Raw genomic sequence first — 14,565 nt, 5'->3', positions numbered from 1 at the left:
CAGGGAGGTTCAATGTCATCAAGAAGGCAAGTGAAGGACACCTGCAAAGGCTGGGCATTGTCAGTGGTATCGAGTTAAGGAGACGTCAAAGAGTGGGAAGACCAGGAAAAGGGGTCCTGGACACCACTAAGTTTATCAATTGAGAGGCCCTTTTTACTAAAATGAGGCAGTTACAGCATGGGCTGCTGGAGAGGGAATAAAAAGTAGGATCCTAGAATACTCATTCACAAAGCAAGAAATCAAGCCAGGTTTCATGCCTGTAATCCCTGGACTTGGGGAGGACAAGATGGAAGGATTGCTTGAGGCCAGGAGTTCAAAACCAACCTAGGCACATAGAGAGAACTTGTCACCACCAAAAAAAAAAAAAAATGTTTTTAAAGAGCCAGGTGTGGTGGCGTGCACCTGTAGTCCCAGCTACTCGGGAGGCTAAGGAGGAAGTATCTCCTGTGCCTAGGAGGTAGAGGCTATAGTGAGCCATGATAGTGCCACTGCACTCCAGCCAGGGCAACAGAGTAAGACACCACACATACATTTTTTTCCAAGTTTGCTTACTTCCTCTTCTTACAAAAAAAAAATTTTTTTTTCACTAGGTCTTTTCAAATAAAACCACTTTTCTTTTTCTATTTTACTTGTTTTTTTATTTTGAAGACGGGTACAATTCAGGGTTAGATATACACATGTTCATTATGCAGGTACCTTTGTTAATGAGGTATACACCCACTCTTCCCCTAGCAGTAATCAGAGCCTTCTCTGAGCAGGCATTTCTTTTTATTTTATTTTATTTTTTTAGTTGGAGTCTCACTTGGTCACCCAGACTGGAGTGTAGTGGCCGTTCCCGGCCACCGCAGCCTCGTCTGCTGGGCTCCGGCAATCATTCCGCCTCAGCCTTCCAAGTAGCCGGAATTACAGGCATGCGCTACCACGCCTGGCTGATTTTTTGTAGAGATGAGGTCTCGCTGCCCAGGCGGGTCTCGAACCCACGGGATCAGGCAATCCACTCACCTTAGCCTCCCAAAGGCGTGGGATTACAGGCTGAGCCACCGAGCCCAGCTTGAGCAGGCATTTCTATGTAGCTACAACATAATACCTTTAAGGCAGTCACAAAAAGTTTTCTTTTTCTTTTTTTTTTTTTTAGTTGGAGTCTCACTCTGTTTCCTAGGCTGAAACCATCACAGCTCACCACAGCCTCGATCTCCTGGGCTCAGGCCTTCTGCCTCAGCCTCCAGAGTAGCTGGGACAACAAGAATGAGACATTATGCCCAGCTAATTTTTTTTTTTTTTGTATAAACTTGGTCTTGCTATGTTGCCCAGGCTGGTCTCGAACTCCTGGGCTCAAGAGATCCTCCCACTTCAGTCTCCCAAAGTGCTAGGATTACAGGTATGAGCCACTAAGCCCAGACTCAGAAAGTTTTCTAAGATACTTTGTTACTTAAGCTATCTGCATTTTATTACATTTTAATTTATAATCATTGACAGAGAATAAAAGACCTAACTTTTAAAAAAAGAAAAAGAAACAACTAGGTTATTAAATTAATCACAGCATCAAATTTCTGAAATATGCCAAGGAATTAGGAGTTTACTGTAGCATAAGAAACATTTTCATTGTGAAACTGCAGAGCAGCATCTACCACACTGTAACATCCATCTGCTTATCTTGCTGTACCAGGTAATGGATACCGAAAAAGACATGATCCCATACAGAGAAAGGCAAGCAGATCAATGTTAAATCATTTCAATATTTAAATGTCAAAAGTCAGCAGCGCTGTAATTTTAGAAAGGCATTAGCCATAACCATCCAAGCACTTCCCAAGGGACAAAGGGCTTCAGTCAACAGACACCAAGTGCTGCCGCTGTTTGGTGGCAGTCCCCTCACCGTGAGATGAACACATCCAGCAAAGAAAGACAGGTGCCACAAAGTATTCAGTTCCTTTCATTCCCAAGTTTCTGAGCTTTTCTCCACTGAAAACCACATGATTTTGTCCTGCTTCCAATGCAGGTTTACCAAAAATCATAGTACATTCTGGTGAGGCAAACACCCTTGTGCTGGATCCCATAATAATCATGTGTCTCATGAAAAATGACAAAAGACCTTTGTGGTTAGGATTTTGCTTCCTAAGTAACTTGACTACAAAAGAAAATAGACTGAACATAGCAACACAAGTGTTCAGGTTTGAGTGACAGTGAAGGGATTTCTTATAGGAGGCAGGAACAGGCATTCATTGTCATTCTCCTATTAAATTTACCATGAGTCTAACCCTGAGCCATGCGTCCACTATTATCAAAGACTCTGGGCCCAAAAGTCTGACACACAGACCATGCCCTACAGGATTCTCAAAGTTAACAGACATCATGCAGAATGCATCCAGGTGATGGACTTCCTGTGATGGACACCACCTTTTGCATCCTGCATAGAGCAAGTAACTGCATTTTCATCTTATGAATTGCTATACCAAACACCCATTATAGTTTCTCAGAAGTTGGATGATCTCTGGTTTCTTTTAGCAAGTTTAGTTTGGAATTCAGCTAACAGAGAATTCAGTTAACTCTTCATTTCTCAAAGAAGAAAAAAAAATTTTCTGAGTTGGAGTTTTACTTTGTCACCCAGGTTAGAGTGCAGTGACATGATCATGGCTCACCACAGTCACGACCTCCTGGGCTCAGGTGATCCTTCTGCCTCAGCCTCCCAAGTAGCTGGGAAAACAGGAATGCACCACCATGCTCAATTCATCTTTTTTTTTTTTTTCCTTTTTTGGTAGAGATGGGGTCTCTCTATGTTGCATAGGCTGGTCTCAAATGGCTGCACGCAAGTAACCTGACTCAGCCTCCCAAAGTGCTGAGGTTACAGGCCACCACACCTGGCCTCAAACAAAAAAAAATTTTTTCCCAATGCATTCAACTTTGAACAGTAAGTCACTAAAAGTTCATTTTTTTTCCTAACAAGGAACAAAAAGATTTTGACAAAATATAAATAAAATTCATATTTGTATCATGAACTCCAGAAATTAACACAGAGGTTCTCCCAGAAGACTACAGGAAAGAAACTGATTAGAGAAAATGAAAGGACCCAGAAGAAACCTTCAGAACTCTCAGCAGGGAAGGTAGAAGAGACAATCTCATCACCACAGAACAGATGGAAACCACCACACATGACTGAGAAGAATCAAAAATTAGTTTCCAGGCTGGTATGAGAGGCGGTAACAAAGACTGGTGATGCTTAGTAATTTTAGCAGTCAGCTCAGCTAACAGACACTTCAGCAAAACAAGGTAAACCGTGTTACTGCTAATGGAAAATGATAGATTCACCACAATCCCAAGTCTCCAACAACATTCACAGGGGAGACTAATTGTGGCCACCTGATTTTTGTAATTGTTTTATTCAATACCCAAAAAGGCATAGGCAAAGATGAGGATCCATTCCCCTACCCTTTCCTGAGAGAGGCAATGAGCACAGAGACAGGTCCTCACAAGAGACTACAAGAAAAAATGAGAGTCTACATTGCAAATTTTGGCCCCTAAAATACACCCATTAAACACATGTACTTTTCCTCATCAAATAAGGTTAGCACAGATCCCATTCCAGCCACAACTGCACTTAGGTGTCCATCCATGCCAAGAATTACAGTAGAAACAGAATTTTCTTTCAGTTAGTCCTGTTATTCAAATCACTGTGAAGACTGTTACAGCATCCCACAAAGTCAGGAAGCAAATCACAAGATACTGACTCAACAAGTGAGGACCCTTTGACTTGTCTACAAGCCTTTTCATCACACTGTTGAAGGATACCTTCAACAAATTCTTTAAACTCATTTCCTAACCCTATGGACTGTATCATCTCTTAAGAAGTAAGTTCTTAGGAACTTCTTCACCTGGTAAGATACACTGATGTTAAAATTTCAAGCACAGTGCCTTCAGTTATGGGGCATAACAACCCCAAAGACACTAACTTGTGGTCATGTAAAACCTCATTCCATAATCACTTTATCTTCTCCAACTCTCAAAGGATTCTAGATTAAAACTGGCACTCTTCTGCTTTTTTCTAGTCTCTGAGGCAAACAACATGAAACAACTGTCCTCCAACTAAGTTTAATTTCTCTTTCCCCAGTTTGCCAAAAATGCCACAGGGAAGAAAACAAAACAACTAAGCATTTGTTTGAGTCTTTGCCAAGAAAAGTTTCCCCCATCCTCTTGATCACACAAATTATCTCTTTAAAAAAAAAAATCCTCTTCCATGTGAAAACAAAAGTGAATAGAACCCTATTTTTGCCTTTTCCAAAGCCCTGCTTTATAGGTATACTCTAATTGGGCCTGCATGCCGCTTCCTTCTCCAACCTACTAGGAACTTTTACGCTGGCTGGAGCAGAGACCTCACAAGAAGGTAACAGTTAAAGCAATGTTCAGGCGGCAGTAACATCGATCCCAAAGGGAATGCTCTCAGTTTTTCAACAGATTAAACTATGGAATGTATCCAAGAGGAGAAAATAAAAGGAAATGAAAATACAATCACAGCTACTCTCAGTGCACCTGTGAAAGCCAATACTGCAGGGTTTCGCCTGTGGAACCGGGGTGTTGAATTTTAAATAAGGTTCCCTATAATCTGGCAAGTTACTTAACATGTCTCAACCTTCATTTCCTTAACTATTAAATACCTAACACCCGTGTACTACAGAAGACTATGATGATTAAACAGCATGTGTTGAACATAAAAAGTGTGCTATAGGATAATAGCAAGAAAACAAGAAAACCTCAAATGATTATGAAGCACACAAAATTTAATCACAAAATTCTACCAACGATAGGCCTTTTCCATTTAACATTTGATCACATATAATTCACTCTCTATCAAATAGTGTTTGGGCTTCTGGCATTATCTCACAATATTCCTTCTGTCTGTAATTTACATATAAATATCTTTCTATGTGAAGCCAACTCCAACCTACTAATCTTTCCAAATCTGTTAATCTCCCCAACCTTCTGCAAGTTAAATACTTATGTGGTTCCCTTAGCATTTTGTTCATGTCCCTATTAAATATTTTATGCTATAATGAGAAGTAAATATACCCCAATACTTGCTACAGAATTTGTTCATAGGGGCAGGAATCCTATCCTGGCTCTATATAACCAGCCTATCAGTGCTGAGCACACTTTAGGTAATAAGTGAGGTTTATGATTGAATGAAAGAATATATTGTCCCTTTTATTCACCTTCTAAAAGAGTGGAGGAAAAAAATCAAACAACTTCTGCTGGACACAGTGGCTCACACCTGTAATTCCAGCATTTTAGGTGGCCAAGGCAAGAGGATTGCTTGAGCCCAGGACTTTAAGATCAGCCTGGGAAACATAGCAAGACCTTGTCTCTACAAAAAAAAAAAAAACTGAAAAATTAGCCAGTCGTGATGGTGGTACACACCGTAGTTTCAGCTACTCAAGAGGCTGAGGCAGAAGCACTGCATGAGCCGAGGCTATGGTCAGCCATAGTCATGACTGTGTCACTGCACTTCAGCCTGGGCAACAGAGTGAGATCCAGCCTCAAAATAAAAATAAATCAAACATTTTCTAAAGTAATTTCTATTTCAATAATAGTAAGTTAAAATTTTCACATGGAAATTTTTATTTTATACTCATCATCAACCACAAAACTGTTTCTATGTACCTTTACATAATACTTACTGGCTGGAACAATGAAATCTCCATGTAACTCATAGGTCATAAGGGGTTCTGGAAGACTCCTGTGTGAAAAGGACAGCTTAGAATTACCAAAGGAAGCCAAACAGGTCATCTCTCTCTGAGGTTTTTTAATACAACAATGTTAAACATGTTGTACATTTCTTAATTAATAACATTTCTTAATTAATATGCGGAACTTCCCTAGGGAATACCTTTACATGTCAAAAAAAACCAAAACATCAGTCAGATGGATCACTTTCTTAACTGCTGTCTGCACCAGGCACTATCAAAGCTTAAGCAGCTACAAGTCCCTATCAGATCTAGTCATACAGTCTTTCATATCTCATCTTGGAAAGCACCTTTAAAAACAGCTCCTTTTACATATAAAACTTCCTTACACATGTTAATGCACTTCAAGTCAAACATTCCATCTAACCAAACATAAGCACATAATGTTGAAAAATCACCTCTAAGATATTAATTGAAGGTGCCACCAAAAATACATAGGAAAGATTAAACAAAGATAAAGAAATAAAATCCTCCTCTTAAATATCTCTATTATAAATATAAGAATGTTTTATCTTTATGCCTATAAAATAAGACATATGAAATAAAATTGATGACTTTAAAAATGTACACATCATTTTCATGTTCTACAAAGAGTTACATGGATGGTAACAAATTTTATCATGTAATCAACAGAATGCTGTGGTTCAGTCAGCCTTGCAACCAAGATTTTATTTTATTTTATTTTATTTTGAGTCAGAGTCTCACTCTGTTGCCCAGACTGGAGTGCAGTGGCACGCTCACGGCCACCTCAGCATCAACCCACTGGGTTCAGACGATCCTTCTGCCTCAGTCTTCCAAGTAGCCGGAACTACAGGCGCATGCTACCATGCCCGGCTAAGTTTTTGATATATTGTAGAGATGAGGTCTCACCAAGTTGCCCAGGCTGGTCTTAAACCTCTGGGCTCAGGCAATACTCTTACCTCAGCCTCCCAAAATGCTGGGATTACAGGCTTGAGTCACCGCTCCCAGCCCTAACTTATATTTTGAAGACCAGATCACCTAACTTTGTAAAAACTTAAAGAACACCTAGACAAGAATCAATCTGCACAGCCTTTCTGGAGGGCAATCAGGCAAAATATTAAGAATTTTTTAAAAGATTGAAATCTAATAACTGAGAAATTCCTCTTCAAATGTTACCCAAAAAATCAAAGATGCAGGCAAAAAAATTTTTTCTAATACATGCAAAAGTCAAGAATATTGCCAGGGATAAAGAAGAACATTTATATACCTAACCCTGAATTGTACCTCACATCTTTAAAGAAGGAAGGAAGGAAAGAAGGAAGGAAGGAAGGAAGGAAGGAAGGAAGGAAGGAAGGAAGGAAGGAAGGAAGGAAGGAAGGGAAGGAAGGATGGACAAACATACTGGTAAAAGGGTCAATTCATCAAGAAGCCAAAACAATACCAAATCTAATAACAGAGTTCCAAAATACATGAGACAAAAAAGTGACAGAACTGCAGGGAGAAATAACAAAAACCAGAGATTTAAATACTTTTCTATCTCAGCAACTAACAGAAAAAGTAGATGAAAAATCAGTTAGGATATGGAAGATTTGGACAAAACTATCAACCAACTTCACCTAATCATACAGTCTAAGTGATACTCCACCCAAAAGCAACAGAACACACATTCCCAGTTCTCATGGACTATTTGCCTTCCAAGATAAACCATATTCTGGGCCATGAAACAAACCTCAATAAATTTAAAAGGTTCAAGTCACACAGAGTATGTTTTTTGATTACATTAAAAATCAGTAAAAGAAAGATATCTGGAAAACCCCAAAGAGAGGGAAATTATGAAGTATTTTGAACTGAATGAAATAAAAGCGTATGTCAGGATTTGAGGGATATTGGTTAAGCACTCCTCAGAGGGAATTTTATTCCACTAACAGCTATATTAGATAAGAAGAAAGGTCGTAAACCAAAGACTTCTCTTTAACCTTAAAAAGCTAGGGAAAGAAAGAGTAAATTAAGTCCAATGTAAGCAGAAAAGCAGAAATAATAAAGATCGGTGCATAAATCAATGAAATGAAAAAGTAAAAAATAGAGAAAATAAATTAATTCAAAGTTGGTTCTTGGAGATGATCAATAAAACTGATAGATCTAGTCGTATTATGAGAAATAGAAAAGAAAACACAAATGACCAATGTCAGGAATGAGAATGGCAACTGCAAAATCACTGCAAGTTCTGATATTAAAAATAAGAGTGAACAATTTTATGTCCATAAACTCATCAGTTTAGATGAAATGAACAAATGCCTTGAAAGACACAAACTACCAAAGCTCATTCAAGAAGAAATACATTTCTCTTTGAAACTTCTTGTGCAAAAGAAAATTTTAAAAATAGGTAAGTTGAGTAGTCCTTTATCTGTCAGAGAAACTGAATTTGTAGTAAACAATCTTGCTGGTAAGAAAATGGTGGGCCCAAATGACTTTGCAAATGAATTTTACTAAATAATTAAGGGAAAAAAATAACAATTCTATACAAATTCTTTCAGAAAATAGAAGAAATAATTTTAACTCATTCTGTGAAGTAAGAATTACCCTAATACCAAAATTTAAAGATGTTACAAGAAAACTATAGGCCAGTATCACCTATGAACATACAGGCAACTATTCTAAATAAAATACTAGTAAATCAAATGAAACAAGATAAATAAAAGAATAATAAATCATGACCAAGTTGGGTTTATCACAAGAATATGGTACTAACTTAATAATTTTTTAATGTAATTCACCATACTAACAAACTAAAAAAAGAAACACTGTATGATCATCTCAATAGAACATTTAGGAGAAAAAACAGTCTTTTCCACAAACTGCAGAACAACTGCATACACAAAAATGAACATGAATCTCATACCTTTTATAAAAATTTACTCAAAATGGATCACAGATCTAAGGGTAAAACTGAAAATTATAAAACTTCTAGAAGAAATTATAAAAGAAAACCTTTGGTTGGGCACAGTGGCTGCAATCCCAACACTTTTGGAAGGCGAGGTAAGGGGATTGTCTGGATCCACGGATTCGAGAACAGCCTGGGCAACTGGGCGAGACCTCATCGCTACAATAAATCAAAAAATTAACCGGGTGTGGTAGCATGCCTGTAGTTCCGGCTACTTGGAAGGCTGAGGCAGAAGGATCGCCTGAGCCCAGTGGGTTGACTCTGGGATAACCATGAACAAGTCACTGCACTCCCAGCCTGGGTGACAGAGTGGAACTCCAACTCGAAAAGAAAAGAAAAGAAACAAACTTCCGTGACCCAGGTTTAAGTGAAAACTTCCTGGTACAGCACCAAAAGAAATAAAAAGAAAAACTGATAAACTGGACTAAATCAAAATTAAAATTTCTCTTTGAAACACAATAAGGGTTGGGCTCAGTGGCTCAGGCTGTAATCCCAGCAATTTGGAAGGCTGAGGTAAGTGGAATGCCAGAGCTCGTGGGTTCAAGACCAGCTCAGGCAACTTGGCGAGACCTCATCTCTAAAATAAAAAATAAAAAATTTTAAAAATTATCCAGGCATGGTAGCAAGCACCTGTAGTACCAGCTACTTGGAAGGCTGAGGCGGAAGGTTTGCAGAGCCCAGCAGGCTGACACTGGGGTGGCCATGAGTGTGCCATTGCACACCAGCCTGGGCGACAGGGTGAGACTCCAACTCAAAAAAAAAAAAGAGAAAGAGAGAATAAGAATGAAAAGACAAGTCACGAACCAATGAAAACATCGGCAAAGCATATATCTGAGAAAGAACTTATATCCAAACCAAAATATACATATATTCATATATATGCATATGTGTGTGTGCGTATACTTATATACATATATCCTAAACTTTCAAAACACAATAATATGACAATCTTAAGTTTTTAAAAATTGGGCCAAAGCCGGGCTCGGTGGTTCAGCCTGTAATCTCGCGCCTTTGGGAGGCTGAGTTGAGTGGATTGCCTGAGCCCGCGGGTTCGAGACCTGCCTGGGCAACTTGGCGAGACCTCATCTCTACAATAAATCAAAAATTAGCCGGGCGTGGTAGTGCACGCCTGTAGTTCCAGCTACTTGGAAGGCTGAGGCGGAAGGATCGCCGGAGCCCAGCAGGTCGAGGCTGCGGTGGCCAGGAGCGGCCATTGCACTCCAGTCTGGGTGACAGAGTGAGACTCCAACTCAAATAAAAAAAAAAAAATTGGGCCAAAGATATGGACCATTTACCCAATAATACATAGAGATGACAAATAAGCACATGAAAAAATATTCAACATTACTAGTCATTAGGGAGGTGAAAATTAAAAAGCGTAATAAGATACTACCATACATCTATTAGAACGACTACAATTAAAAAGACTGAGCATCTCAAGAGTTGGCAGATGTAAAGGAAGTAAGACTCTTATACAGTGTCAGTGGGAACATAAAGAAGTACATTAACTATGGAAAAAAGTCTGCCAATTTCCCAAAAAAATCAAGCATACACCTACCCCAGGGTCCAGATATTTCACTCCTGGAACTTATCCAAGAGAAATGAAAAACTATGATCATCCAAAGGTTTGTACGCAAATTTTTTAGTAGCCTTGTGCACAATAGCCAAAAGCTACAAATAACCCAAATCTCCATAAACAGATGAATATATTTTTTTAAATTGTGGCATATCCATACAATGGACCACTGGTTAGCAGTAAGAAGGAGTTAACTACTGATATATGCTACAAAATAGGTAAGTCTCAAATGAATTATGTTAAGTGAAAGAATCCAGATTGAAAGAAAAAAGAAGCATACACAGTATGATCCCATTTATATAAAATCACAGGAAATGCAAATTAGTGCATAATGACAGAAAGTAGATCAATGGCTACCTACGGATGAGACCCGTGAGAGGGGAGGGAGGCAAAGGAGGGATATTAAAGAGAAGGAGGAAAGTTTTGGGGGTGATGGATAGATTCACTATCCTGATTACGGTGATGGTTTCACAGGTGAATAGATCAAACTCATCCAAATGTATACAATAACTATGTTCATCTTATAATATGTCAATTACACTTTGATAAAGCTGTGGGGGAAAAAAATGCCAAAATATATTTACAGGTACATATGTTCCTTACAATCTAATTTATGATGCTACAATATGACAACTGCAGATAAACTAAAACTTAATGCATGAGTGGAAAACAAAACTGCTTTTTTATTTCCTCTCTTTCTCCCCTGTTTCACCTACATTCCAATTTAAAGGAAAAAAAGGGGGGGGATCAATTACAGGGCCCAGCGCAGGGGCTCACACCTGTAATCCCAGCACTTTGGGAGACCAAGGTGAGAGAAATGCTTGAGCCTCAGAGTTCAAGACCAGCCTGGGTAACATAACGAGACCTTGACTCTACAAAAAAAATTAGCCAGGGAGAGCACCTGTAGTCCCAGCTACTCGAGAGGCTGAGGTGGGAGGAAGTTGAGGCGGCAGTTAGCCAGCATCACATCACTACATTTCAGCCTGGACAAAAGAGTGAGATACTGTCTTAAAAAAAAAAAAACCAATTACATCATAGCATTCTTAAGGAGAAAGAAGAGCCAAACAGAGGTAAACGTCTGGGTTTTTGTTTCCAAGTAAGGACATGCAAAATGTAACCAAGAAGAAAAATGGTAATCTGGCAGAGAAGGAAAGTTAGCAGGTTCTGAGGAGGAAAGATGAGAACACTTAGGAGAACCATCAACAGCATTTCTTTTCCAATAAAAATGAATGTGTGTCTAAATATCTTCTACAAGTTACTTCTATCATTGCCATATTTCTAGCTAGTCAATGTAGCCTAAAAAATAAATATTGTTCACGTAAGGGAAGCGGTAATAAAAATGACAAGTTCCCCACACAAAATGTTTCTACTGAGTCACTGCATCTCTCAGCCTCCCACCCAGTATGCTTTGAGCCACCTCTCTTTGCCACCCGTTGGAATCTGTCGGGGGACAAAAATCATAATATTTACCTAAGCTGGCATTTCCTTCCCAAAAAGTCCCCTTCCAATTGCCAGGCTTCAAAGAAGCTTCCTCCAGGTAAAGTCATTTTACTAGAAACATCAAAAAACAGCTTATGTGTCCCCTCCCAATGGAAACTGTTGTCATGAACACATTGCTGGAAATCAGAACGATGGTCTGCCTAGACAAGATATCATTCAGAGAGCTGATATTCAGCCCTAAAACATTGGAGGTTAAAAACATTTTTTTTTTTTTTTTTGCCTCAAGTCAATAGAAGAAAAAGACCACACGACGGTTTCGGCATGTCTTCTTCCCTCTCCAGAACCCTGGAGGATCTGCTGCTTGTTTTAGTTTGGTGCTTTGGGACTTTGGCTCTTTCTCTCCTTCCACCTCCAACCTCCCATCCAATAAGCTGGCTGGGTTATTTGCAGTGAGAAGAATTCAAGGGCAAGAGCTTTTTTGGGCGAGAAAAGCTATATTCAGCTTCACGCCATGGTGCCACGAGTGACAGGGCTGGGGCACCAGTCCTGGCAGGCAGGCTGGCTCCCGCCTTCCTGCTCTTGACCATCACAGCATGCTATCTCTCATGAGGAAATAAATACACTTGCTTGGGCCACAACCACGCTGCCAAAATGGAGGTGGATAAAAACTCTGAGGATTTTTTCCCCCCCATTTTTAGTGCGTCACCCAAAAGAAAGTGTCAATTCAATCCTCATGATGGCATTTTTTCAGTTGCTAAAAATAATAAAGGGGAAAAGAACAGCAACCCAACTTTCAAATCTCCCAAGGCATCTGCCATCTTATGATAATCACTTTATCACATTCAAGCAGAATGTGTATTTTGTTAGGAGCGAAGTTATATAATAATAGCATCTCATAAAGTCGTTCTGGAGGCAATGTTTGCTTAAAAAGTGGAATTCCATAGGATGAAGCAACATAGTGAAAGAAAAACACACAGAAAGCAACAGAAGACCAGGGCAGTAAGGAACTAGCTTCAGAGGGTATCAAGATCCAAAAAGAAATTGTGTGTACTACGTAAAAAGAGCCATTAGTTTATTAAACTAATTCCTCCCACACCGAAAAATAAAAGAACCATGGAGAGCAGGGGGAAAAGCACACAATTATTTACCGCCAAAGAGTGGGATTTTCACCCTTAGTTTCCCACCAATAACTGAGTCAAATTGGCCAATCTCTTTACTTGTACTAGGTAGGAGTTTACCAAGCAGCGAAGTGGATTGAAAGCTACTCCCTACAGTGGCAGCACCTCTGCTACCCAAGTTAACACATGCAATCCATTATATTTTTATATCTCTTATCCATTCTTTCCTTCATCCATCTAATATGGGCTTTTTCCACATTGCTGACATTTTGAGTCAAATAATTATTTAGGGGAAGGGGAGCTGTCCTATGCACTATAGGACATTTAGCAGCCTGTCCCGGGCCTCTACCCATCAGATGCCAGGAGTACTCCCCTCCAGCAATGAGGACAACCAAAAAAATGTCTTTAGATATAGCCAAATATCCCCTGGGGAGTGCGGGGGGGGAGGGCGGGAAGCAGGGAACCATCCCCAGTTGAGAACCACTGCTCTAGTATTTCAGTGATAGGCACAGCATCCATTGCTAGAGATACTCTAATGATCAAGACATATAAGATGCCTGGGCATCGTGGCACAGCCTGTAATCCTAGCACTTTGGGAGGCAGAGGCGAAAGGATTGCCTGAGCCTGGGCGTTCGAGACCAGCCTGGGCAACTTGATGAGACCCCGTCTCTACAATAAATCACAAAAACTAGTTGGGAGTGCGTCTGTTGTTCCAGCTACTTGGAAGGTTGAGGCAGAAGGATTGCCTGAGCCCAGCAGATCAAGGCTGCAGTGGCCACAAGCGTGCCACTGTACTCCAGCCTGGGAGACAGAGTGGTATTCAAAAAAAAAAAAGACATATAAGATGCCCATCTCAGGGAGCTTACATTTTAATCCTAGAGCAGGGACTAATGAGATTCATTTTACTATAATCCTCATCTCAACTGCAGTTAGTCACCGTCAGTGGTAGTCTAGATATAAGTACAAAGATTAAGTCTTAAGGTTAACTCTTTACAGACTAGGAGCAACAATGTACTCAATAGTTTCAGGAAAAAATTTAAAGCAGGGTCAAGTACAATGACTCACGCCTGTAATCCCAGCATTTAGGGAGGCCAAGGCAAGAGGATTACATGAGTCCAGGAGTTTGAGACCAGACTGAGCAACATAGTAAGACTTCATCTCAACAAAAACTCAAAAAATTAGCTGAACGTGGTGGTGCGCACCTGTAGTTGGGAGCCTACGAAGGAAGGATCCTGAGCCCAGGAAGTTGAGGCTGCAGTGAGCTGTGATCATGCCACTGCACTCCAGCCTGAGTGACAAAGTGAGACTCTGACTCAAAAAAAATAAAAATAAAATAATAAAAAAATTCTCAAACAGTGGCTTAAAATATATAAATTACTCAAAAGTAGGTCATACACATCTACCACCTACTGATAAATGTAAATATTGTTAAAAAGAGGGATAACCAGTGGAACAGGTCACCTGATGGGATACGACAGAAAAAATATAACATCACTATGACATACTCTTGAAATAAACTAAATAAAGCCTAACCTGAATTTTACAAAGCCTATTTGAAAATTATTCATTTACAGAAAATATGATGGCTAGAGACATGCCAAATGACATCATGATGATATCATAAAAAGAGACCTAGTTTCATCCACAAATAAATGCCAGTGATGGTGGTGGAAGGAAGGGACTATACAAATGAAAAGAAACTTTAAAACTTCTTAATCAAGTGAAATGTGGACATTGTCTAAATCCTGCAGAATTTAAAGCAAATGTAAAATCACCTTTTTTTTTTTTTTTGAGTTG

General features: G+C 39.5%; 1 protein-coding gene across 3 annotated transcripts in view; it reads right to left on the bottom strand.

The window, feature by feature from the left end:
• The window catches only part of ARHGAP10 (Rho GTPase activating protein 10), a 345,093-nt gene that overhangs the window by 112,987 nt on the left and 217,541 nt on the right, over positions 1-14,565 (bottom strand). For all 3 annotated transcript variants that reach the window (XM_008065053.2, XM_008065054.2, XM_008065055.2), the window contains exon 16: positions 5,667-5,725. In XM_008065053.2, coding sequence (XP_008063244.1) covers positions 5,667-5,725 — 59 coding nt within the window. The remainder of the gene's footprint in view (positions 1-5,666; positions 5,726-14,565) is intronic.

This window comes from Carlito syrichta, unplaced genomic scaffold, assembly GCF_000164805.1.
Source record: "Carlito syrichta isolate Samal-C Ts95f unplaced genomic scaffold, Tarsius_syrichta-2.0.1 Scaffold308142, whole genome shotgun sequence".
Lineage (NCBI taxonomy): Eukaryota > Metazoa > Chordata > Mammalia > Primates > Tarsiidae > Carlito > Carlito syrichta.
This window is presented reverse-complemented; position numbering and strand designations above follow the sequence as displayed.